Below are 26730 nucleotides of genomic sequence, written 5' to 3'. Positions count from 1 at the left end.
GATAATAGTGCTACGTCTCGAAGATGTCACAGAAGAACACCATGACGCCATCTTCCGTTTACACGGGATTAGTGACGTACTCAGCAAAAACTCGTGACTACACCAACCAAATTAGCACGAAGCTCACCTGACCTAACATGGACTCAACCCGATAGGTGAAAGCAGTGTCAGGCCGACCCCGTCGTGGCATGTCGACACCATGATGAACGGATCCTCTCTGTATCCATTGTCGCGCAGATACCGTCGAAGCTGCGCGACAGCATGTCGCCGCAGCAGCGCGAGGTGTACCGGGACTTCCAGCGAGAACCATCGGCGTTCTCCAGCTCTCGCCAGTTCATGATCCCCCGCGAGAAGTTACACGACCCCGAGGTTCGGGCCTCGCTGCGCGCCTACGTCGAGTCCGTCATCCAGCAGGCGGTCGAGTGCGCCAAGGTCATCACCACCTGCGCCCTCAGGGAGTCGCAGTCACGGCCCAGCACTCTGCACAAGTGGGATCCCAAGGCCAGCGTCCGAAACGTCAGTCGGCGAGTCCGCGGGGCCTAAGCGGGCCCGGGAGTCGTTTTTTTTTTGGACCATTCAGATTTTTTAAATATTGCCTGTGACAGATGGCGTAATTGTATTCCTTCAGCTGGATTACTCGTAGCGGCGGACATTACTCGTAGGAGAAATCCAAATACATAATTTAGTAATTACGAAAGATTCACTAAATCATGTTTGTCATTACATGCTTTACGGCACACATCTCAATTTACAAGCTGTAGCTTTGTAAGGCATAACCACTTAAGTAAATATTGAGGATGACACTGGTTTTGAGCTTTGCGCCGTCATAGTTGCGGTAAATAGGCACTGTTGTTCCACTTACTTTTTAAAGCGAAGCTTTCTTTGCCTCTTCCTTCGACTTTCCCACTGCTGCTGCTGCTGCTGCTGCTGCTGCTGCTGCCACTGCCGTGGCCGCTGTGGCTGCTGCTGTCCGGCGCACCGCGTCGGGGGGTGATTCAGAGCATGTGTATATATGACTGGAGTCAGAGCGGAGACTGGAGAAACTCGTTTTCTCCCCACCGTGTCGAATGTGCACAATGCCCTCTGGAGTTCCCTGGCCGTCGCCACATTGGCCTCTTGACAGGTGTGATTATACGTGACTCCCCTCAGAAGCATTTACAGAAACTGCAGCGCTTCCCTTTCTACTAAGGTGCGAGTCCAGCAGGGACGTAAGGAGAAGAGGCAGTTCCCGTACAATTGAGGGGGGGGGGGGTGGAGGTGACGTGAGAAGGCAAGGAAACCGTACTACAGCGGTTGCGGGGAAACTGGATAAGCTTAAGTTCAACGTACGGTGCAGTACGTTGCTGCTATTTCTGAAAAATAAACACCATGCAAATAGGTAAAGCGGGGAAACTACGCAGGGCGTGCAGAAGCAGAGTCGCATACAGGCTTGGAGTGACACCTGACACCGTCAAACATGCCGAGAGTGAGTGGGACTATACTAATCCAGGTACAACCAAATTAGAAAGGTCCACTAAGCTTCAACAAAGACACTCCCTCACCAGAACAGGAATTGACCTCCCTGATGCAGTATTCGGCCAGTATACCTCCCGAGTGATTCCTACCATTAACTCATGGCCATCAGTCCTATGCAGCTGCGGAGCACCTGAACAAGGTGGCGGTCAGACCTGTAACGCAGCAGAGGGTGCTAAGAATCTCTGGCTCCGGACAGGCCGCCAATGGAAACTGACCCCGTCAACCTTTAATTGCCGAACTCGGCCGAGTGACGCTAGCTTAGCCGGACCTTTGAGGAACTGTCATGCCGACATTGCTTGGGATATCATCGGCCTTAGTGAGATTAGATGAACGGGTGAGACTTATACATTTCTGAATAACGGACATGTCCTCTGCTTTAGAGGTCTCCCAGTTAAGAAGCAATATGCGGTAGGATTCCTAATCAATAAGGACATAGCGGGCAACATTGACGAATTCTACAGCATTGATGAGAGGGTGGCTCCAGTCGTAATTAAACTTAACATGCATAGATTAAAGGTAGCACAAGTTTACGCTCTAACATCCAGTCACGATGATGATGAAGTAAATCGGCTTTATGAAGAGGCTGAATTAGCGATGAGAAAAGTGCAAACTCAGTATACTGTAGTAATGGGCGACTTCAATGCAAAAGTGGGGAAAAGCAGGCTGGTAAACAAGCAATTGGCAACTACGGCGTTGATTCTAGGAACGCTAGAGTAGAGATGCTGGTAAAATTCGCAGAAAGGAATAAGCTACGAATAATGAACACCTTTTTCAAGAAGCGTAACAAAAGAAAGTGGACCTAGAAAAGCCCTAATGGTGAAACAATAAATCAAATTGATTTCATACTTTATGCTGATCCCAGCTTAGTGCAGGATGTAGAAGTGTTAGGTAGGTTAAAGTGTAGTGATCATACGTTACTAAGAGCTAGGATTCACCTCAATGTGAAGAGGGAAAGAGTAAAATTGATCAAGAAGAAATAGGTCGATCTAGAGGCAGTAAGGGTAAAAGCAGACAAATTCATGCTGGTACTTGCAAACAAATTTGCAGCCTCAGAACAGAGAAATGAAGATGGCTTATAGGTAATGAATGAAACCGTAACTAGGCTGGCTTCAGAAGCAGCACTTGAAGTGGGAGGCAAGGCACCAAGGCAACGAGTAGGCAAGCTCTCCCAAGTAACTGAGAACCTAATAAAGAAACGACAAAGAATGAAAGTGTCCAACTAAAGAGATAAGATAGGATTCGCGTAACTATTAAAACTGATCAACAAGGCGAAAATAAGTGATATTCGAAATTATAACATTCGAAACACTGAAGAAGCCGTAAAATATGGACGCAGCCTGAAATTGAGAAGGCAACTTGGTATATGACAAACCAAGATGTACGCACTGAAAGATAAGCAGGGTAATATCATCAGCAAACTAGAAGATATAGTAAAAACAGCGGAAGAATTCTATACTGACCTTTACAGTACCCAGAGGAGTCAGGATACCTCAATTAGAAACAGTAATCAACAGGACACAAACTCCCGTAACTAGTGATGAGGTCAGAAGGGCCTTGCAAGACATGAAACGAGGAAAGCGGCAGGAGAAGTTTGAATAGCAGTCGATTTAATCAAAAATGGAGGAGACATAATGCTTGGAAAACTAGCGGCTCTTTATATGAAGTGCCTATCGACCGCAAGGGTCCCAGAAAATTGGAAGAATGCAAACATTATACCAATCCACAAAAAGGGAGACGTTAAAAAATTGAAAAATAATAGGCCCATTAGCTTACTCCCAGTTTTATATAAAATATTTACCAAAATAATCTCCAATAGAGTAAGGGCAACGCTCGGCTTTAGTCAAACAAGGAAACAGGCTGGCTTCAAGAAGGGATACTCTACAATGGATCACATCCATGTCATAAATTCGGTTATCGAGAAATCCGCAGAGTACAATACAAGCCTCTCTATATGACTTTCATAGACTACAAAAGGACATTTGATTCAGTAGAGATACCAGCAGTCATAGAGGCATTATGTAATCAAGGAGTGCAGACCGCTTACGTAAGTACCTTGGAAAATATCTACAGAGGTTCCACAGCTACCTTAATTCTACACAAGAAAAGCAGGAAGATACCTATAAAGAAAGGGGTCAGACAGGGAGACACAATCTCTCCAATGCTGTTCACTGCGTGCTTGGAAGAAGTATTCAAGCTATTAAACTGGGAAAGCTTAAAAGTAAGGATCAACGGCGAATATCTCGGGAACCTTGCCGATGACATTGTTCTATTCAGCAACAATGCAGACGAATTACAACAAATGATTGAGGACATTAACAGAGAGAGTGTGAGAGTGGAGTTGAAGATTAATATGCAGAAGACAAAGATAATGATGAGTAGCCGGGCAAGGGAACAAGAGTTCAAGATCACCAGTCAGTCTCTAGAGTCTGTGAAGGGGTACGTTTACGTAGGCCATTTTCTCACGGGGAACCCTGATCATGAGAAGGAAAATTCATAGAATAAAAATGGGTTGGATCACATACGGCAGACATTGTCAGCTCCTGACTGGAAGCTTACCATTATTATTGAAAAGGAAGGTGTACAATCAGTGCATTTTACCAGCGCTGAAATATGGTGCAGAGACTTGGTGATTGACAAAGAAGCCTGAGACTAAGTTAAGGAGAGCGCTAAGAGCGATCGAACGAAGAATACTAGGCATAACGTTAAAAGACAGAAAGAGAGCGGTTTTGATCAGAGAGCAAACGGGTGTAGCCGATATGCTAATTGACATTAAAATGGAGCTGGGCAGGTCGTGGAATGCGCCGGTTAGATAACTGTTGGACCATTAGGTTTGCAGAATGGGTACCAAGACAAGGTAAGCGCAGTAGAGGACGGCGAAGACAAGGTGTAACGATAAAATTAGGAAATTCGCGGGCGCTAGTTGGGATCGGCTGGCGCAGGACAGGGGTGATTGGAGATCGCAGGGAGAGGCCTTCGTCCTGCAGTGGACATAAAACAGGCTGATGATGATGATGATGATGATGATGATCATGAAGAATAATTAAAGCGCACCGCAGGGTCCAGCCGACACGGCGGTAGCTTGCAGCTATAGACAAGAACGGCATCGCCGAGCGACGCTGTCGATGAATGGATGGATGTTATGAGCGTCACCTTTGGAACGGGGCGGTGGATTGCGCCACCAAGCTCTTTCTATTATACTGCCGAATGTCCTACCTAGGTAAAAAAAGGAAAAAAGAGAAAAAAAAAACACGATGAATTCCCATAACCAAATTTTCTGATCCCCTATTTGGGCTCTGTGTTTGTACGTCTCCATTTTTTGTCGTGTCCCCACTTCCACCAATCTTTCAATCGTCTCTTACTAATCTCTATTGCGGGCATGTTTACTTTTCCCCTGTTCTCGCTTTACCCAAGGGCTTCAAGGAGTCCATTGGTGCCTAAATCGACCGGTTGGCAGGTATTTTCACATTCTAATGAAACATGCTCCATCGTTTCCCTTGCTTTACCGAAGCAAGCACATGCTTCTTTTTCCTTCTTATATCTCGCTTTATAGGTACGTGTTCTAAGGCATCCTGATCTCGCTTCGAAAAGTAATGAGCTTCCCTCTGACTTATCACAAATTGTTCCTTTCCTTATTTCGTTTTTTCCTCTTAAGTATAGTTACTCATGGCAGGTTTATTTTCCATTACCACCACTCATGAGATTATTTCAGCCTCTCCGACTTCCCGCTTGACGTTCTATGTTGCAGTGTTGCTCGCCCTACAGGCCGCATACTTGCTGGTAAGCTTCCTAGTTCTTTTCCTCCACTGTAAATCAATGTTTTTTCTGTACAGATACCTTAACACTTTACCAGCCCACACTCACGCCTGTCGCGCTGGCGTGAGAGCGCCGCATGTGGGGTAAAATTCAACTAGCGGGTGTACATCTCTCCCATCTCGCGTTCACACCGCCTTGATTGCCTCTTGCACTGTACGTATTTGGGCACGTTTCGTACCGCGCGCGGTGTGTGCCTGTGTGTGTGTGTGGACGTGTCACTTGAAAGACGATGTACACGCTTCTATTTGCCTTTAAGAAGATCGATGCGCTTGACGATTATTTTTATGGCTGCAGTGCGGCGAAAGGGAAGCGTCTGCTTAGCTGTGTAAGTGACGCGGAGCACGTAATCGAAAACGACATTGTATATGCCGCTGGAAAAATCGTCGGCACAGACGATGCGCGTAAGCTAAAGTAATTTTTGCACTTTCCCACAAAATGCTTCCTACAAATCCTGTCGTCTCTTTTGGCGACGACGGACTTCCATCGACACTGTGCGGAAATATACAAAATATATCGCCGCATAGCACAAATATGACATGCGCACACAACTTTGACTAGTACGTCCACTACAATATAGAATAGAGGCAACAGCGAAAATAGCTTCGTCACTGTTAAAATATTAACAGTGGTCAAGAGACAGAAGTTGAAAGCATTAGTAATAATTTCTGCTTCAGCAATGCCGGCGCCACCAAGATGCGGGCGTGTAACGTCCCGTAACTCCATCAATCGATGCAGTGGTGATGCAAGAATGAACTCCGGTCATTTTCAATGCATCGCGCACATATTTAATTTCTCAGCACGCGTGAACTCCGGCCACCGCCTAGCGCATGCAACAGAAGTGGTTTCCATTCTTTGGCAGCGCACACAGAAACGAAACACGAAAGAAGACAGGACCAGCGCTGGTCTAACAACTGAAAGTGTTTATTTGAATAAAAAGATTATATACCCAGTAATCACGAAATTCATGCAGATTACATGTAAAAACCGTCATACACCCACGAGTGATCAACGAACGAGATCGCTTCGTTTGCCAGTGTGTACTTAATTTGTTCGGCGCACCGCAGTAATCCATGTCTGTCGTCTGCTTTTTCCATACCATTTTTTTTTGTGAATCGGCAAAATTTCACTGGTGGCATCAACCATCAACCCTTCCGTGTTTACATTGTTCTTGTGGTAGTTAACAACACAATGATAATTTCCAGTCATCCGAAGAGGCGCCGTCGCAAACAAGAGAGTTCTGCGCGCGGCGCGAGCCAAGCGTGGGCGCGATATTGAAGGGAAGCGGCGGCGACCGTGGGAGGTGAAATCATTCCGACAGGGGAGAAACGAGCGCTGGCGTCTAGGATGAAACTTGGCATGCGGACGTCTATGGCATTTGCTCGAGGTCGCAGGTTTGATTCCAACCGCGACGGCCGCATTTCGACGGGGGCGAAATAGACAACGTACGTGCACTTAGATTTTGGAAAACATTAAAGAACATCGCGGTGTCCAAATTAATCCGGAGTTTGCCACTATGGCGTGCCTCATATCCGATTGTGGTTTTGGCATGTACAGCCCCATAATTCAATTTTTAATACTTCTGCCACGGTGGGATGTGCCATGTGAAGCAATGACAATGATCAACCCTCTCAGAGGTGCACGCAAGGTAACGTATAACATCAACTCGCCACTCTCCTGTTAGACTAAGCGTTGAAGAAATTAAGCTTTAGCCATCAACCTCGCCCTAATTATCGTCAATCAAAGCATCAAGCATGGAAAGCTTCGCTTACATCGATTCCAACAGTGCGTGGGATCTGCGTATCTTTTTTAAAGGACAACGTCGTTTTTAGCATTATGCAGTGATGCGTTTCGGTTCGTCGTGCAAGCAATCTTCCCCTCTTTAAGTAATCTATGTGCAGCTCAATGACTTAATTTATGCTATTTGCCGCAGGCGATATTTAAGTATTTGTAAATATGATATTAAAAACAAATGTCGCGCTATCGCTCGAAAGTCGAAGCATCAATGATGGTAGCAAGTTAGTACACAGCTATACGCAGTTAGGATAGTAGTTTTATCATCCTTACAAATATGTAAACATTCTCTTACTAACTGAATTAACATGCATAATGTCACGCACACAGGCAAACCTGAACACATCTCACTCGATGACCACGCACACTCGCTGTCAAAACGCTAGAGCGAGAAAGTGCGGTATCAGCAGCGAGCGATTGACCTTCGTGCTGCCTCTCGCTTCAACGCGAACTAAGCGGCGAGTACACAGCGCACACGAAGCTATCAGCGCTAGGCGCATGCTGTTCCCATTTCAGATGGCTGTCAAGGCCTGCGCGGTCGCGCAATACGCAACTGCCGCCGGGATACAACGCCCCCCCGTAGCCTCCGTGCCTTGCTCGCGACGGAAGATGGCGCGCTTCTTCCTCCCTTTCCTCCCTTGCACGCGAGATTGAGCTACCATTACCAGCTCACCTTCCCACGCTCTCACTCGCACATACAGAATATGGCGCGCGGCGACGATGTTACAGCCCTTGGACTTTATACAGAACATCACGCCGACGCCGACGGCATAATTGCTCCTGAAGTGTCCACATAATTGCTATCGTAATAAAACACCCGGTATTTACATAAACTGCCAGGCAGAAACTGTTTAATTAATTTCGACAGGAGCTGTAGGTTGAATCCTGGGAAATACAAGAACGGTGTAGAGTACAACCCAGGTAGCACAAAAGAGATACGTAACGTTTTCGTAGCGTTTATCCAAGACGATAAAAACGGGTTAAAGAAGACACGAATGAGAGAACTTCGGCGGGAAAACGTCGTATATCTCTGCTAATGTCCGGCTTAATTACTTTCTTGAGACGATCTAGAACAGGTCTGCAAGACGTATTCGAAAAGCTGGTCTAGAAATAGGATTGGGAAAGACACAAGTAATCCCTTTGCCAAAACTATTCGTAACCAATTTCTAAACGTTTTTAGGACGTTATCAAAAAGCTGGTCTAGAAGTGGTCTTGAAAGGTTTACGATCATCTGAAGCTAATTTTCGCGGGTGACGGGCGCGATCAGACATTGTTGTTCAAAACACGCGTTTAGTTTCGCCTCACGCGACTGGCCTATGCCGCGCAGACGTCGTCAGCCGCACCCGTTGGCACGGCCTAGGCCAATCGCGTGAGGTGAAACTGATGGGGCGTTTCGAACAACGATCTCCAATCGCCCCCCAGATGAGTAGAAGTGTCGGTGTTGGCTGTAAGAGCCATGGCGCAGTGCCAAGCACTGTTCCCCGCATGGCCGGCGCATCCTCTACCAAGTCGCACGAAAATGAGCCTGTTAGGAATAATAAATCCTTAATACCGCCTTTAGTAAGCTACGATGCTCACAACCACAATGGGAATGACATCCTGCAAAGAACAAATGGCCACGTCTTGGCAGGTGGCCAGACCAAGCCCTTCATGCCAAGAGTGCATGAAATGAGAACACTGTGACAAAGCAAAAACACTTTATTAAAATGTAATGCTTATGCAAGGTTCGAACAAACTGTGTGAGAAATGCAAATAGAAGTAAAAGAACAACAATGACAAAAGTCGCAGAAAGGATTCGTAATGAACTCGAAAGTGAACATTCACTAGCACATAAACAAAATTCCAAGTACACCTACAAAAATCAACAGAAAAACCTGGAGTGTACTAAAGTGTTTAATTTATCATAGTAAAGTGCGCGTGCTATTAGATGGACTAGAGTTATGCAGAAGTGACATCGGAGCAAATGGAAGAAGTAGACTGAAAAATGCAAGAGTATGAATTGGATGGTAACTGCCTCCAAGCAATGTTACCAATCATCTAGAAGCTTGAAAAGAGCACAAAAAGAAATACCACCGCATACCATCATAAAACAATCCTGTGACAGGAATAAAAAAAAATGGGAACAATGCAAAATTGGAAATATTGCCTTTAGGATATATCAGAGAAGGTAATGGCGAGAAAAAATAACCATACAACAAAAAAGTAATAAAGTTAAATTAGTACAGAATACTTAAACGGGGGATTAAGTGTAACAAGTGAACACTACTGTAGTACAGCGAACGATGAGACAGTAATGCTGCATCTTGCCACTTCAGAACGTGAGAAATGAATATGCAAGCCTCATATTAGAAACTTACATAAACATGGAAATAAACTGGAATGCACTGGAAGCTGCATTTGTGTAACAAAGGAAGCAATGGTCATAATAAATAGTAAGTGTTTTATCTAAAAAGCCCTTTACAAGAGGCAAAGTTGTACCTCTCTGGCAAAAATAAAGTTGCGACGAATAATTTGCAAACCAGCAAATACATTAATTAGCACACTGACATGTCACACTTTGCGCACATCTCCAGTTTCCTAAAGTAAAAAAAAAAGCACTCTGAATGAGAAAAAAGTTTCACACGTGTAGCCCAGAGCAAATTCTTTGCCAGTTCACTCACACTTTCACATCCAAAAACATTTGCCACAAAGTCCAGGCACAGTTCCACTGATGTTTACCAATTCACCCCCACTTTCACGTCCAAAAATATTTGGCACACAGTCCAGGCAGAGCTTCATAGATAAACAGCTTGAGAGCACCCTACTGATTATTGTGCAGTCCCGCTGCTGGAAATAGAACTGCCGCACATGCTGGTAGTGGTTTCAATGTAGACACACTTGCTGCCCTGGACAGGTATGCTCAGATATTTGCACTGGTGCTCCATTTTGTCGAAGTAGACACATTGATGCACTACGCTGGTAATAGAAATCTTTTGAATGCACAAGTATTGGCTTCACCAGAAAGACTTGCCCACATACCACCACTGGCATATATATGCACTTGCTCTTCACTCAGTACTATTGAACTTAAAGTGTTCCCTATGTGGGAGCCATGTGTAAAACCGGTGTCACACGACCACTCTCGATCGCGATCAAGCCCGATCCGGATCGAAATTATCGATGCGACTGGCTCACTCTCGTAGCTTGCGCAGAGGAGCCAATCACGACCGAGAAATTCGATTTGTAACGGACTGGATAGCGGCTAAAAGAGCCCCGTGTGAAACCGGTATCAAATAATGCACAGACGTGCACTAGGAAAATGTGTTGCACAAGGACAAAGAACTGCGACATGCCCTGTTGTGCGAAGTACATTCCGACACATGTCCCAAACTGCAAACAATCGTACTACCTAAAGCATACAAGTTATTTTATACCAAGGGCATACTAGACTCACGTATGCAGTATCCACGAGCGAATTATGCAGCGTACATGCTGTATCCATTCGCCAAATAGTAAAATTGATAACAAGCACAAAGCTACAAGGGACTCAGTACATTACTACCATTTGAGGCGTCAAATAAAATCGAATTTGGCCGTTTCATATATTGGACACAATATATGGACACATGTGGTACCCGGTAATACCATGAAATACCCATCACGTGGGTAAAGGGGGCGAAAACACAATCGAGAACTTGAAGCGCAAACGATAAAAGCACGGTATGGTGCACGCGAAATTCTGTCAGTGCGCTGTAGCGCGAGGGAAGAAAATAGGGCGAGCACTTGACCTCACCTTCTGGTGAGGTCAAGTGCTCTAGTACTGCACTAGTACTGCACTAGTACTGAATCATACCGCACTAGTACTGAATCATTAAAAAAAAAGCCTGTTTGAACCAGTTCCCTTGTCTTCAACTCTTGCTAAACGGGAGACTAAAATACCACGATGACGGCTCTATTGCGGAGATCGGCAAGGTGCGCACAGACAGAAATTTTGCCGCCTTTTTTCGCATTCTGCAAAATGCTTTCTTGTTAGGATCACGCATAGCGGCCGACCCCGACGCTAGGGACACACAGGCACGATTTCGTCCCTCTAACTTTCGTCCTTATACTGCCCTTAACGCCCTAATTACAGCGTCAGTGAAAAGGCACCTCACATAACATGACAATGAACTTGAAGAGCTGATTAGTGCCCTCCACTCCGCGCCCTCCAATTGAAAACACTACTGATTTCCAAATTAGACCACACAAACATATCGCACAACCCAAACTGATCACAGAATATCGTTTTCTTGAAAGCAAAACACTGCAACACTTACATAGCAAAGGGCAGCGGCAGCACGTTCAGAACAGCCGCAAACACACCACAGCGCAATGCGAGTGCAGTGACGCGACGACGCCATGACGACGCGACTATGCCCGGCTCGCCCGGCTGCCCGGCATCACGAATCACGTGGCCACCTTGGTCACATGATTTGACGACGGTATCGCCACCTTGCGTAAGGTTGGATCGCGTTGATGGGTTGTTGAATATTGTAGAAGCCGCGAAAGAGGCTGACGCGCCGTGGCGTGGCGGTGGCGTTTTGAGTCGTTTGCAAAACGTATTCACCCCTCGTTTTTAAGCTGTCTGGCTTCCAACGTTATCAAAACGTATTCACCCCTCGTTTTTAAGCTATCTTGTTTGGAACGTCTTTGATGCGTCGATTTTGGTCGAAAATCCGTTTCAGACGTTGAATCCCTTAATACGACGTTTTCAAGACTTTGTGTGCTACCTGGGAATGACGATAATTTAACGATTATACTCAAATGTAACTTTTCGCGCTACTTCAGTGACCCGTCCTGCCCTACGCCTACGTCATCGCCAATAGTGCCCAGTCGTGACCAGTGGATGAGAAGGGAAGAAATCGAGCGAAAGGAACCGTTACCTTTTACCTGCAAATTTAGCGTGTCGCGTTTATCTCATCAACAGTTAACGTTCCCGGGCACTGCAGAAAACGTATCTTCTCGTTTTTCTATAATGTGCTGCACGCGACAAGGAACTACTGAATACAAAACGTTTGACTGCCGTTTACAGCTTTTATTGTAGTTTCCCGTTAGTATTGCGTTTCTTTTTGTGTGTTTGTGTCGGAAGGAAATGAAAATCCCTTGGTTGCTCTATTAATTTACAGTATGATCGAAATAAGCTTATTCTTTTACAGAGCTTTTGGTCTTCGCTGTGCCGGGTTCTTATTTGCACATCTGAAGTCAACAGATCGCTCCGCAGGGGCGTCTGCGCCAGCAGGCGTTTGGTGCCTTGCGACACCGCGTCCCCGAGCACACGAGGGTTGAACACTCCCGCGTTTTACCGCATGTGGTTTAGCCGTGTTAAGGGAAAAGGGGATCCATGAGTTGAGCCAATCTTGAGTTCTGGGACCTTTATGGCTCTTCGGCGGGGGCAACACACCCCCTTTGGCCTAGGCTTCACGTAGACTGCACCCCCGCATTGACCCACCCGGAGTAAATCTGTAGTTGCCTTCTCCTATACTCTCCTCCTACTTTCCCCGTCTTTCTCCCTCATTTTCAATATTTCCGGTCCTCTTCATTCTTTTACATCCATTTCTTTTTCCGGCAGCAAGGGTTAACCTTGTGTTATATAACTACTCTTGCTTATTCATAGCTGGTTATAGCACTGACGTACAGATGGCGCTTGCGGGACCTGTCCTTCCCAGGTATTGCAGCGTCCCTCGTTGGGCTTCATGGTGGGTGGCTGGCGCGGCTGCCGAAATTTTATCTGCACCTATGGAAAGTTCTTTCCCACCACTCCACCTTGATCGCTTTCCGAAACGACGGCGCACCGATGAAGTCTGCAAGTTTTCTGGCCACCACGTTGATAATTTTTCTAAGATTCCATGTTGGTACATTCGGAAAAAAAAAGTGAGCGATAATGATCCCACCTTTCCTGGTTGCGAAATCACTGACTGAAGCTTTAAGCTCAGGTTATAATGTTTCCGGGCTGGCAAGCGGTGATCTCCTTCTGGAACTCCGCGATAAAAAGCAACGTGGGAAGGTACCTAATTATGTGCCTTTCGGGGAGATTCCAGTGAGCGTCATCTCTCACAAGTACTATGAACATCATTCGTGGCATCATTTCCGATGGTGATCTGATGGGAGATACTGAGACTGAACTTTTGGATGCATGGGATGACCAGAATGTCATCACTGTAAAAAGAATTAAGATGAGACGTGATGAAAAAGAGATTCATACCAAGTATCTAATTCTATCATTCGGTTCAAGTGTGCCACCTCAGATCACCGAGGCAGGTTATGTAAAGATCCGAGTCAGACCTTATATCCCGAATCCCATTTGCTGCTTCAAATGCCAGAGGTTTGGCCACAGTTTTTAGAACTGCCGAGGCCGACTAACTCGTGCCAAATGGGCCCATGAACATCCTTACAAATCTTTTTTCTTACGAGAACGCTCCACAGTGTGAATTGTGATGGGGAGCACGATGCCTACTGATGGTCCTGGCCGCCATGGAAGGAGAAAGAAATCGCAACAATCATAGTTACAGAGAACATATCATTCAAGGTGGTACGCTGGTGGATGGCTAACCTGCCCAAGAATATCTTTGCCGAAGTGACGCTTCAGGGGGCGGCTCCACAATGTGCCCCGGATGCTTTCTGGCCCACGCACCGTGAGCGGGTGGTGACGCCATATCCGCCCCCTCGACGGCTGCGGCTAGCGCTGCTCCACCATCCCAGAAGGGGCCATTGACCTTCGGGCTCGTGGCGTCAAGGTTCTCGTCTCCTGAGAAGAGGCCCTCTCTCCAAACAAACCGCTCACAAGAGCGGGTGTCCAGCGCCCTGCAGGAGGCGATGGAAACGACTCCCGGTCAAACGCCGCCAGGGCCTAAGGAGCGGCGAGATTCTCGCAATCGCTCAAAAAAAAAAAAACCTCATCGCGGGGTTTGACAAGGGCTCTGTAACCTCAATTTAATTTCCTTAACATGCACCACAAACCTATTTTTAATGTGGACGCGCAAATAATGCAATGAAACGCCAGGGGTCTCGTCCATAAGCTTGATGACGTTAAAGAGCTCCTTCGTATGTATTGTCTGAGGGTGCTGTTTGTCCAGAAGATGCATCTGAAATAAGAAAACACAAACTTTCCGAGGCAATATGCCATTTTTCGCAAAGACCGCGACGATGCCATTGCCTCTTCTGGCTGTGTCGCTATGATAGCTGCCAACAGATACAACTCCGAACAGCCCTTGAGGCAGTTGCTGTACGAGTTGTACCGTTTGATAATCTAGTTACAATTACTTCTTTATACATCCCTCCTAGCTATCAACTTTCCAGAACAGAGTTTCCTAACTTTATCTTCGAACTTCCCAAACCTTACCTAGCACTCTGTAGGGAGGCTCTCGCTGCGATACGAGAAGTCGCCTGATAGAAAATTTTCTATTTTCCTCCAGCACCTGCCTTCTTAAATAAGAAACAGCCTGCATTCTATAGCGCTGCGCGCAAAACATACTCTTCCATAGACCTCAGCATAGCGTCGAGTACACTCACGCCGTACGTAGAGGGAGCCTCATTGATAATTCCTACGGAAGTGACCACTGAATTCTCCCCACTTTAATCGAAGGAAAGTTGACTCTGCTAACTGGGAAATTTTCCGAGAACTAACATATCCAAGGTGGGATGATATTGCCTGTTTTAATATAGACGATGGTGTGGCGTATATAAGAAGCTTTATAATTGAGGCTGCCACAAAATGCACTCGTCAAACTAATGGACTGGTGAATAAACGTCGTATACCGTGCTGAAATGAAGAATGTCAAAAAGCATGGAAATGTAAAAAGAAAGAAACCTAGGGGATTGCTTCGCGATTAATTCTGATTAATTTTAAGCAAGCAGAGTCGCAAAGGAGAGATATACGCCGACGTGCTGAAAGAGAGTTTGGAGAAGTACATCTCCGGTATAAATACTTACATGGATAAGTCGAAAGTGTGGAATAGAATAAATAAATTGAAACACCGGGAGGTACACCTATTACCTTTAGTAAGTACTCAAGTTCAGAACCTAGAAGTTCAGGCAGATTGTCTGAACGAACACTTCGAATATACCTCCAGTGCGTTCCATTACACACACATTCCTGAATTCCTGAGGTTCAAAGAACACGCAGAGCGACTGACCCTTGGTTGAAAATGTGCATGAAATGAAGATTGCAAACGCCAATTCAGCCTATTTGAACTCAAGGCTTCTCTCACTTGCTGCAACAACTCGGCGCCAGGCGGCGATCGTGTCATGTACGCAATGATTGAGTGCCTATATCCTGAAACACTGAAAACGCTCCTGTCTCTTTGCGATGCCATGTAGGCGGCTTGGTATATCCCATCCTCGTGGAAAGAAGCTACAGTCATCCCGTTCTTAAGCAAGGCAAAGACCTGGCCCTAGCCAGCAAGTACATGCCAATAGCGCTAACCAGTTGTCTGTGCAAACTGATTGAAAAAATGATAAACCGGCGCTTAATCTGGTTCCTAGAAGATAAAAAAACATACTGGACACCTTCCAGTGTGGTTTTCGAGACGACGTATCCACCATAGACCGCCTTGTCCACATTGAGGCATATATTAGGAATGCATGCTTTTATGCGTAAGTGGTTTTGTCTGTATTTCTAGACCTAGAGAAAGCTTACGACACGACATGGCGCTTCGGAATTCTCCGAGATCTTTTGGCGACGGCTGTCCGCGGCAACATGCTAAACACAATCGAAGGTTAGCTCTCTAATCGCACATTCAGCGTAAAGAGTGGGCCAACCTTTCTCTAGGCAATTTACAAAAGAGACCGGTGTGCCGCAGAGGTGTGTGCTTATAGTTGCGCACTATTTATTGTGAAAATGGATTCTTTGGATACAATCATACCACGCACAATTTTTATCCTGTTTCTGTCGGCGATGTGCAGACGGCCTTCAAGCCATGGAATATACATTGCCATCTGTGAACGACAAGTGCGGTTTGGAAGAACCAGATTGTCCAAGCGGGCAATTGAAGATGGTTTTAAAGTAAACTCACAAAAGTGCATTTCCGTACCCTTTACAAACAAGAGACGCGTTTACTCCAGTCCCAAGTATTGAAATCAGTGGTGATGAGCTCTCTGGGAGCAGCGAGCGTAAGTTTATAAGAATCATTTTAGATTCCAGACAGACGTTTTAAGCATCAGAGGACAAAATGCCTCAGCACAACGAACCTTTTAAAACTTCTGTCGTGTGCAACAAGGTGCTCTGATCCAAGGTGTCTCCGGAACTTGTATAACAGTCTTGTCCACTCACGCCTTGATTACGGAGCTATAATTTATCATTCCGTAATGCTAAGCGCATTACAAATCCTAAACCCAGTTCAAAATTAGGGGATCCCTCTCGTGACCGGTGCTTTCAGGACAAGTCTGATCCAGAGCCTCTACGCAGAGTCGATTCAGGGGTCAATTCATCTGCAGCGGTCATACAGCAGTTTTACATAGTTTCTGAAAGTACACGTGAAGATGCAACATCCTTCTTATTCAACCATAAACGATATGACCGCTACCACACTCTTCCATAACCTCCCTGCAGTGAGAAAGCCGTTCTCTTTGTGTGTAAGGAACCTTAGGGAGGAAATGGGTGTTACAGTGCTTAACGTTGTCCTATGGCTCCAATGAAACTGTCACCGCCGTGGCAGTGGCAGTTGATAGTGTGACACATCCTTTGTAGTGGCCACTAAACACGAGCTGGAGGCACATATTTGAATACATTTTCTAGAATTCCAGTCCAAGTATTCGTGCAGAGTTTTGCAGAGATGCTTTTAAGTCACACGGCGGGGTATCTTATGCAGCCGTCGGCCCATCCTACTCGGAATCCGGTGCACTGCACCCGGAAACAATCATCTTTACAGCTGAGGCCTATGCACTATTGTCGGCCTGTGAAGCATATAAAGAAATCAAAACTTCAAAAAGCAATCATATATACAGGCTCTCAAAGCGTCGTAAGTCTTGAAGTCACTGTGTGAACACAAAAATCCTGCACTCATTGAGCTCCATTCCGTTCTGTGTAGGACGTATATATCTAACCAGCATGTCCTTATCTGGGTGCTTGGCCATAGAGGCATCGAGGCTAATGTACTAGAAGGCCAAATGGGCCACGTCTATTACGTCGCACGCTTTTAATCCTACAGCAGCTGTCTCTGCCACATATTTGAAGCCTTTCTTCCAAAAGAAACTGCGAACCCGCTGTGGGACGCTTGTGGAACGCTGAAAAAAAAATAATTAGCTTCACTTGATTAAGCCACAGTTAGGTTCCTGGCCCTCCACAACGAAAACACGATGAGCTGATGTCATATTCTGTCGTCTTGGAATAGGACACACATATGGCATCCACAGTTTCTTGCTGACTGGTAATGAACTTCCAGCTTGCGGTAGATGTGGTGAGAGGCTAGCCGATCTCCACGCCCTCCTGGAGTGTCGGGAAGCAGAAGCTGAGAGAAAGAAGCACTTTCTTGTAGCATACCGGTAGCACATCACTCTCCTCCCGTCGTGTTTCTTGGTCCAGAACCATTTTTTTGGACACCAGAGCAGTCCTAGGTTTCTTGAAGGATGTTTTATTACATTTTATTAGCCCCGTAAATTCATAGCACATCCTCTTTCCAGAGGATGCCGCTGCTAAGGTAGTTTCGTAAAGCACAGGCCCTTGCGTTTCAAGGGCTCTGTTAAGACAATATTGCTTCTTGGAAATGTTTGCCTCTGACATTTTTTACTATGTCATCATTCTTTCACAGTCATAGTACATACATGTACATAGTCACTATGTACTATGTATTATGTACTATGTACTAGTTACTATGTCATCATTCTTTCACAGTCATAGTACATACATGTCCATAGACCTCTTGAATCATACACCTCTTGAATCATCGGCGTAATTACATACATGCTTTACGCATTTTTAGGCCCCTTTACAGACACGTAACATCCATCTCTCGCATTTCGTAGCTCCAGTGCGAATTCATCAACACTGGCCTGGCGCTCTTTGACCACACTTGGCCCTTGCGGCACAAAACGCCACACATTCACCATCAGTCAGCCTATCGACTGATATACGTAATAAGCAAAAGCGGGAACGCCGCGGGTTTCAGTTAGGTAAGAAGGAAAAGCGTGCGGCTGCGCAGCTCCGTCGACTGAACCGTTGCCAAGGCTTGGCGGCGATACGCAGGTGCCCCCTCCACCGCTGCTCAACCTCCCCACGGTGACGCTCGAGCGAGCGGGTTCCCGGGAAGAGGTGGCGATGATGGACTCCGAGACGACGGCCGGCTCTCACCGGCGCGAGCTCCGGGGGCCCAAGATGCGCTTCCTGTCTCGCCTCATACCGAGCCGGCTCAGCCAGAGCCACCCGGGCTCGCTCAGTCAGAGCGTGTTCGAGAAAGACGACGAGCGCAGTCACATGACCATGAGCATGAGGTCCAAGCTCTCCAGCTGGAAGACGTTCTCCGTCTTCTCGCAAATGGTGGTGAGCGCGCCCAGTCGGAACGATTCGTGGGCCGAATTCAGGAACGTTTTTTTCGTTCGTAAGCGCCGCCTGCCATTGGACGCTCACTTTCGCTAATATGTCCGCCATAGGGATTGTGGGGATGGAATTATAGCGAAAGAGCGTTTTTCGAATGAGGGCCCAGTTCATTGCAAGCGCGATTCTGTATTTATTTACTTATTTACTTATTTATTTATTTGCGCTGTCATCATACAAAAAGTATACAGAAAAACTAATTTATAGATATCAGTTAAAAACAGCTCACTAATTACATTTCTTCAGCAACATATTTGGAATTTTCGAGTAAGGAATATCAGCTTAAGAGATAAGAACATTATTTCCAGATATCGCGCTTACAGTAATCACAATAGCTAGGGAATGCATTATTCAATAACATGATTGTAATATTGGGCGCGATTAGATGGAGCGTCTCTCTCTCTCTCTCTCCGTTTTTTTTTCTTTTGCAAATCGGAATAACTTTTATTAACCGCTGAGAGGTAGCAAGGGGCCGCTTGGATGAATATTGCTCTGGGTAAATTTGACCACAGCTAGAAAAGCCTCGCGTAAGCGACAGTAAGTTGTAAAAGTAAGTTGACTGGCCACTCGTTTAAAAACAACTAAAACCTTCAATCGTTACCATTGTTAGTGAGATGTCGTCAATGTGAACGAACAATAAGGCAATGATAGTCAAAGACACATTGGAAGGCATGACAGGTGGCAAACACGAGAGATTTAGTGAGGTTCCCACACAGCAGCCTTGTTCCCAGTGAGACTAAAGAACGGCGAAACATCCGCATAAGTATGTCGTGCAGTCTGACCGAGACACCTAGCGAATACATGGCGGCTAATTATCATCATGCCGGTGGATAGTGTCCGCCGTGCTTTGTGTGTGTGGCGATTATATGTTACGAATTCTTAGATTCTTTTCTTCCGCAATCGCTTTGTGCCTGTTCCCCGTTAGTGTCATGGCCTGAGGGGAAAAAAAAGATACTCAGCAAGCACGCTCGAGGAAAAGGTGTAGCTGCTTGGACGTCGCTTAGATGCTGCTTGAGCGACCTCTTCGAAATGTTCATTTTCGCAGGCGTGAACGCACGCGCGTCGCGCGAGCTTAATCGCGCGGATGTTTCCATTACTAAATATGTTGTAGTCAGTGTTGTGTATTCATCTCTCGTTACGTTCCGTCCCGACCCGACGGGGTTTCGTCCTCATTTTTATTACATGGAAGCACAACTTCAGGAAAGAAATACGAACGAAACGAGCACTATTGCGATATGCGTTGTCCCGCCCGCTTCCTTCCCAGTGTGTGCAGCCGTCTGCATGTTTTATGTTTGTTCACGCGTGCCAATCTTGTCTAGCGGGTAACTCGGCTTTGTCGCATTGTACGCGGCTTCGCCTGCTTTTCGTCGAGCGCCTGCGTGCACCTTATCTGCGAACCTCGATTACAAAAGTCGAGTGCGGCATGCACCCAGGAGAAGCCGCGGCTGGAGAGCCTGCGCGAGTGGTCCTTCTCGAGGATCGTCGTCATCGACATTCTTCGCACGCGCAAGCAGGACCTCGTCTGCAGCGCACGGCACACCTTCTCTGGAGAGTGGGCCATCCTCAAGATCGTCTGGAAGAGGCGCTTCAGATCGGTATATGTGCAGTCTGACTTCTTTATAACGAAGCGCTGTACACTCTTTGGGTTGTATTTTGTCCTCAAACAATAATCGTCTCCTGTCTTGGCCGCATTTCCTTTCTTTAACGCTGCGAGCCTGGTACTTCCTAGTCACGAACGGCTTGCGCGTTATCAGTTTGATGCAGCATTCGTTAGGAAAGTAGCGAGGGCCGAGTTTTCAAGAGAGTAAACGCAAGCAAGCCAGATGACTGTTATTGTTGCGCGACAAGATAAGATCCAAAGGGTGTAAACTTTTTTTAGAGTATGGGGCCTTTGAAATCATTCGTTATATAGGTCACTTCGTTGTAATGAACGCGCACAGCTCAGCTTGCAATGGGACCGATACATAATTATTCCTCCGTTATAAAAGTCATTATGTTGTACATGCGTTCGATGTAGAGGCGCTCGACTGTGTTACCAACGACACGACAGGCATTACCGATCGGACGGGCTGGCTCGTAGTGGTGTGCTTACTTCGGTATATTTAAACAGACCCCATCTTCTGGCTTCCTTGGCTTAAAATGCATAAGCGCGTTTCATTAACAACCTTTAAGTGCGCTTGACGCGATTTTAAAGCTCTTAGAAAAGGAAGTGTTTCTAAGGTATGTCCATGAGGCAGTTTATAGCGTCAATTATTGGCGTCTAAGAAATTGAAGAATGGCCTTTTCTCCCACCGACACCGTTTCGTTTTGTCTCAAGCAAACATGCAAGCAAGTCGACAAAAAAACTTTGGGCTGCCAATTTAAGTATGACAAAACTGGAATAACCCTGTACTTTCAGTAACTGGTGTTGCGTTTCGCCTGCGACACGTGGTTTTGCCGGCGCGACTGCGGCGGGGCGGCAGACATTTTGGCCCGATCGTCGTCGCCGCAACACTCATCGCCAGGTGTTTCCAGGCGCGACTGCGGCGATGCGACCGCCTAGGGATCATCCTCGCATTCCAGTCATTGTGCCCGAAACAGGCGATGCCAAAGTAGGGATCTCATTCCAGTCATTGTGGCCGAAACAGGCGATGCCAAAGCAGGGATCTCATTCCAGTCATTGTGCCCGAAACAGGCGATGCCAAAGCAGGGACCATCCTCTCATTACAGTCATTGTGTCCGACCGGCAGCGCCACGACAGGGTGCTACGAGATCGTGCTCGACATGGTGCTACGGCATCGCTACGACAGTGTGCGTCACCATTAGCCCATTGTACATTCACGTGCTCGTCTTTTGAGGGGTTCCTTCTTGCCCTCAACTGCGAGAGTATAAAAACAGCTGCCCCCGGACGCCAAAAAGAGGGCTCCGATTTCTTCTGTTGAGTAAAGTGCTCTCCCGTCTCTCTACTTCGGTCAAACCTGACCGCCAACTCTTTGCGATGTTAAAATAAACAAGTTGTTTTGTTGTTACCAGTCGACTCATGCTTTGCCGGGACCTTCGGATGCTTCCAGTTGTACCCCAGGCCGCCAGGCCAACGCTACCCTTGGGGCTTGCGACCCAGGTACAACCACGGGCGTCAGCGCCGAGTTCCCAACAACAGATCGTACCAGCAGTCCGATCCAAACATCTGGTTGGCAGCGGTGAGATCGCCTCCGACTTCAAACAACTGTCTGCCAGCGGAGAGATCGCGACAACGGAGGCCAGCAGCGAAGAGATGCAGTTGACTGTATGCTGAGCAGCTCAACGACGATCCGGGAGCAGTGCAACGAGCCCTGTGTGATGACTGGTTGCCTGCAGCGGAACGACTGCGCGGAATTCCTGCCTGCGAGGTTTGGTGAGTGCGGGACTTTCTTCTTCTGAGCTTTGCCAGGCTTTTGTTAGTGTTAGAAACAGAGCTGGTATTTGTGGTTGTCGTTGCTGCCGGGTTAGTTTGCGGCAAGACAATAGTAAGCAGTAGAGAAAGCAGCATTCAGAGCAGCCATGGATTTGAAGTCGTTGCGCAAACCGAAATTGTTGGAGCTTGCAAGAGAGTTGGGTCTGGATGTCTCGGACAAACTCAGAAAACCAGAACTGCTAAAGGCTATTCTTGAGTTAGAGGCTGAGGATGACGAGCTGTCGGAATGCCTTGAGACTATTGAGGAGAGGTCAAAAAGACAGGAGCGCGAACTTAAAGAGCAAAAAGAGAAATATGAGCGCGAACTTAAAGACCAAAAAGAGAAACAGGAGCGCGAACTTAAAGAGCAGAAAGAAAAAGAAGAGCGTGACCGTCAACACGCTTTGGAAATGAAGCGTCTTGAGGTAGAGATGGAACGCGCTCGTAATGGAAGTCAGGCACACGGTGCAGGAGAACGAGTATTGTTCAAAATGACTGACCTGATGCGGCCGTTTAAGCTTGGAGAGGACATTGGTTTGTTCCTGGTTAACTTTGAGCGAACGTGCGAGAAGCAGGGGTTCTCTCGGGAAACGTGGCCACAGCGCTTGCTCACTTTGTTACCCGGCGAGGCGGCCGACGTAGTCGCTCGCTTGGATAGAGAGGAGGCAGAGGATTTCGACACAGTGAAATCGAGTCTTCTAAAAAAGTACCGGCTGTCTGCGGAGGCGTTCCGTCGGAAGTTTCGGGAAAATGAGAAAGGCAGAAGTGAGTCATATACAGAGTTTGCGTATAGGCTTATGTCGAACATGCAGGAGTGGCTCAAAGAAGAGAAAGCGTTTGGTGACCACGATAAAGTTCTGCAGTGTTTCGGGCTAGAACAGTTTTATAGTCGGTTACCTGAGAACGTGCGATACTGGGTCTTGGATAGGCCAGACGTGAGTACGGTGGCTAGAGCCGCTGAGCTAGCCGAGGAGTTTGTGACGCGTCGAGCTCGCGGAGCTAAGGACGGTCAAAAGGGTGAATTTGGCTCGAAGTTTGAGAGGCCGAAGTTCACACCCATGAGAGCAAAGGGGAACACGCGTAGTGCGGATGCGAGTGGAAACAGTGCGACCGAACCTAAGGAGACGGCGGCAGCCGAAGCCGAACGCAGAAAGCGGTTCGAGATGAGGCGAGCGGGCGTTTGTTATACGTGCCAGAAGCCGGGTCACTTTTCGGCGCAGTGTCCGGAAACAACACTAAAAGTTGTGTTTTTTTCAATAGGCAGCACTGACGAGAACATGAAGCTTCTCGAGCCTTACATGCGAGACCTCCTCGTGAACGGGAAAGAGTGCCGAGTGCTTCGCGATTCCGCAGCTACGATGGATGTAGTTCACCCATCTTACGTAGAACCCCATATGTTCACGGGCGAGTGCGCGTGGATCAAGCAAGCCGTGGAAGCTCATAGCGTGTGTCTGCCAGTAGCAAAGGTGCTTATTGAAGGACCTTTCGGAGCGCTTGAGACGGAGGCGGCAGTGTCATCTATGCTGCCACCCCAGTACCCGTACCTATTTTCAAACAGGTCCGATCACCTCCTGCGCGAGAAGGGGCTTTTGTTTGGTGAAGCTAGTGTTCAGGCCTTAACCAGATCGAAGGTTCGGGAGCTCGCTGCAAAGGCGGTAGTTGCGGGGCCAACGTTATCAAACAACGAAAAAGGGTCAGAGGCGCAGCAAGCTGATATTCCGAGCACGCCCGAACTGAATAAAATTGAGTCTGTAGCGTTGAAGGCGCCAGATACTGGAGAGGAAAATCCCGATTCGGGAAAGTTAGAAGAGCTATCTACTGATTTGCTCATCGCGCCTACGTCAGACGGACTTGATAGGTTGCTAAAAGTCAGCCGGTCGGCTTTGATAGCCGAGCAAAAAAAGGATGGCAGCCTGGAAAACGTGCGCTGCAATGTCAAAGAAGGTATCGCCAGGAAAACTGCGCGTTTTGTGGAAAGAGGTGGAGTCCTGTACCGGAAGTATCTAGACCGAAGAGGAGTGGAGTTCGATCAGCTGATCGTGCCTCAATGCTATCGTCAGGATCTGTTGCGCTTGTCGCATGGGGGTTCGTGGTCCGGACACCTAGGAGTTAAGAAAACTAAGGACCGTCTCTTGCAAGAGTACTATTGGCCAGGGTGTTTTCGGGACGCAGACCATTTCGTGAGGACATGTGACACTTGTCAGCGGGTGGGCAAACCAGGGGACAAATCGAGGGCGCCGTTGAAATTGGTACCTATCATTACGGAGCCTTTTAGACGGCTCGTTATTGATACTGTGGGACCTCTGCCGGTAACAGCCACGGGGTACAGACACATTTTGACTGTGATCTGCCCAGCGACAAAGTTCCCTGAAGCAGTGCCGCTTAAAGAACTCAGCTCAGTTGAGATAGTTAATGCACTACTATCCATATTTGCGCGAGTTGGTTTCCCTGCGGAAATCCAATCAGATCAGGGCACAGTGTTTACTAGCGCTTTGACGACAACTTTTCTCGAAAGGTGTGGGGTAAAGCTGTTACACAGCTCAGTGTACCACCCACAGTCGAATTCCGTTGAGAAGCTCCACTCCGTCATGAAGCGCGTGTTGAGAGCCTTGTGTTTTGAACATCGAACTGACTGGGAGCTGTGTCTGCCTGGGGTGATGTTTGCTTTAAGGACCGCGCCGCATGCGGCTACGGGGTTTTCGCCAGCTGAACTGGTGTACGGTCGCTCGCTTCGATCTCCGCTTCGCATGCTTCGAGAATCGTGGGAAGGTAGGGGCGTGGTGGAGTACGTGCTTAAGCTCCTCGAACGCTTAAGAAGGGCACAGGAGTTGTCAGGTGAAGCAATGACAAAGGCCCAGCAGAGGGCCAAGGTTTATTATGATCGGACAGCCAGGGCCCGTCGTTTTGAGGTTGGCGATGAGGTCATGATATTGCGCACATCGCTAAACAACAAACTAGACGTGCAGTGGGAGGGCCCAGCACGAATTGTTCAGAAACTGTCGGACGTTAACTACGTGGTAAGTCTGCCAGGAAAGCGGAAAGCACAGCAAGTTTACCACTGTAATCTGCTCAAACCTTATAGACAAAGGGAAGCAGTGGTGTGCATGATGGTAAACGTTCCTGAAGAGCTTCCGGTCGAGCTTCCGGGACTAGGCTCAGTGACGAACAGGGAAGACACCGGTCAAGTCATTAGTGACCTTATCAGTAAAGCACCGCTGTCGCCTGAGCAGAAAACCGAACTACACCAGCTATTACAAGAGTTTCAAGGTCTGTTCTCTGAGAGGCCTGGTAGGACTTCGGTACTTACTCATGATATAGAACTTACCTCCCCAGAGCCAGTACGATCCAAGGCGTATCGGGTGTCACCCCGCCAGAGCGATATTATGGAGGCTGAGGTAAAGAAAATGCTACAGCTCGGTGTTATTGAGGCAGGTGAGAGCGATTATACCTCCCCTTTGATTTTAGTTGAGGTACCGGGCAAGGAACCTCGTCCTTGCGTCGACTACCGCAGGCTTAATTCCATCACTAAGGATCAAATTTATCCGATCCCTAACATCGAGGAGCGCCTTGAGAAAGTTAGTAGCGCTCAGTTTATTTCCACCCTAGATCTTGTCAGGGGTTATTGGCAGGTTCCACTTACAGAAGAGGCTAGTAGGTATGCGGCGTTCATTTCACCAATGGGAACATTCCGTCCTAAAGTGTTGAGTTTTGGTTTGAAGAACGCGCCATACTGTTTTTCAAGTCTCATGGATAAAGTGTTGCGGGGACAGCAAGAATTCGCTTTACCGTATCTAGACGACGTAGCGATATTCTCCGCATCCTGGTCTGAGCATATGACACACTTGCGGGCAGTGCTAACCCGCCTGCGCGAAGCAGGCTTGACAGTAAAGGCTCCTAAGTGCCAGTTAGCACAGGCCGAGGTTGTCTACCTCGGTCACGTGATTGGTCAGGGTCGTCGCCGCCCCTCTGAAATAAAAGTGGCCGCTGTGCGAGACTTTCCGCAACCGCGCACAAAGACCGATATTCGGTCGTTCTTAGGTGTCGCCGGCTACTATCAGAGGTACATCCCTAGGTACTCTGATATCGCGGCTCCCCTGACGGATGCTCTAAGAAAGACAGAGCCTCAAACAGTCGTCTGGGACGAGACAAAGGAAAGAGCTTTTAGCGCCCTAAAGAGTGCCCTAACAAGCCAGCCTGTGCTACGATCGCCAGACTATACAAAAGGGTTCATTGTTCAGTGCGATGCTAGTGAGCGAGGCATGGGCGTTGTACTGTGCCAACGGGAAAATGGAGAAGTAGAACACCCCGTCCTGTATGCTAGTCGTAAGCTGACCAGTCGTGAGCAGGCGTATAGCGCCACCGAGAAAGAGTGTGCGTGTCTCGTGTGGGCCGTTCAGAAATTGTCATGCTATCTAGCCGGCTCGAGGTTTATCATTGAGACGGATCACTGCCCTCTCCAATGGCTGCAGACCATCTCTCCCAAAAATGGCCGCCTCCTGCGCTGGAGCCTCGCTTTACAACAATATTCCTTTGAGGTGCGTTACAAAAAGGGGAGTCTCAACGGTAACGCCGATGGCTTGAGTCGAAGCCCCTAACGTAGGAATCAGCCTCAAAATTGTTTGTTACTGATGTTTTTTTTCCTGAGGCAGGATTT

The 26730-nt window shown here is 47.4% G+C and overlaps 1 protein-coding gene across 1 annotated transcript in view; it reads left to right on the top strand.

Moving 5' to 3' along the window:
* Positions 1–26730, top strand: part of LOC142583644 (protein kinase C iota type-like) — a 45146-nt gene that overhangs the window by 3400 nt on the left and 15016 nt on the right. Inside the window, exons 2-3 of the mRNA XM_075694137.1 lie at positions 18317–18610; positions 20098–20259. Of these exons, the coding sequence (XP_075550252.1) occupies positions 18317–18610; positions 20098–20259 (456 nt within the window). The remainder of the gene's footprint in view (positions 1–18316; positions 18611–20097; positions 20260–26730) is intronic.

This window comes from Dermacentor variabilis, chromosome 5 (genome assembly GCF_050947875.1).
Source record: "Dermacentor variabilis isolate Ectoservices chromosome 5, ASM5094787v1, whole genome shotgun sequence".
Classification (NCBI taxonomy): domain Eukaryota; kingdom Metazoa; phylum Arthropoda; class Arachnida; order Ixodida; family Ixodidae; genus Dermacentor; species Dermacentor variabilis.
Note: the sequence above shows the minus strand (reverse complement) of the source record. Positions and strands in the feature narration are given on the sequence as shown.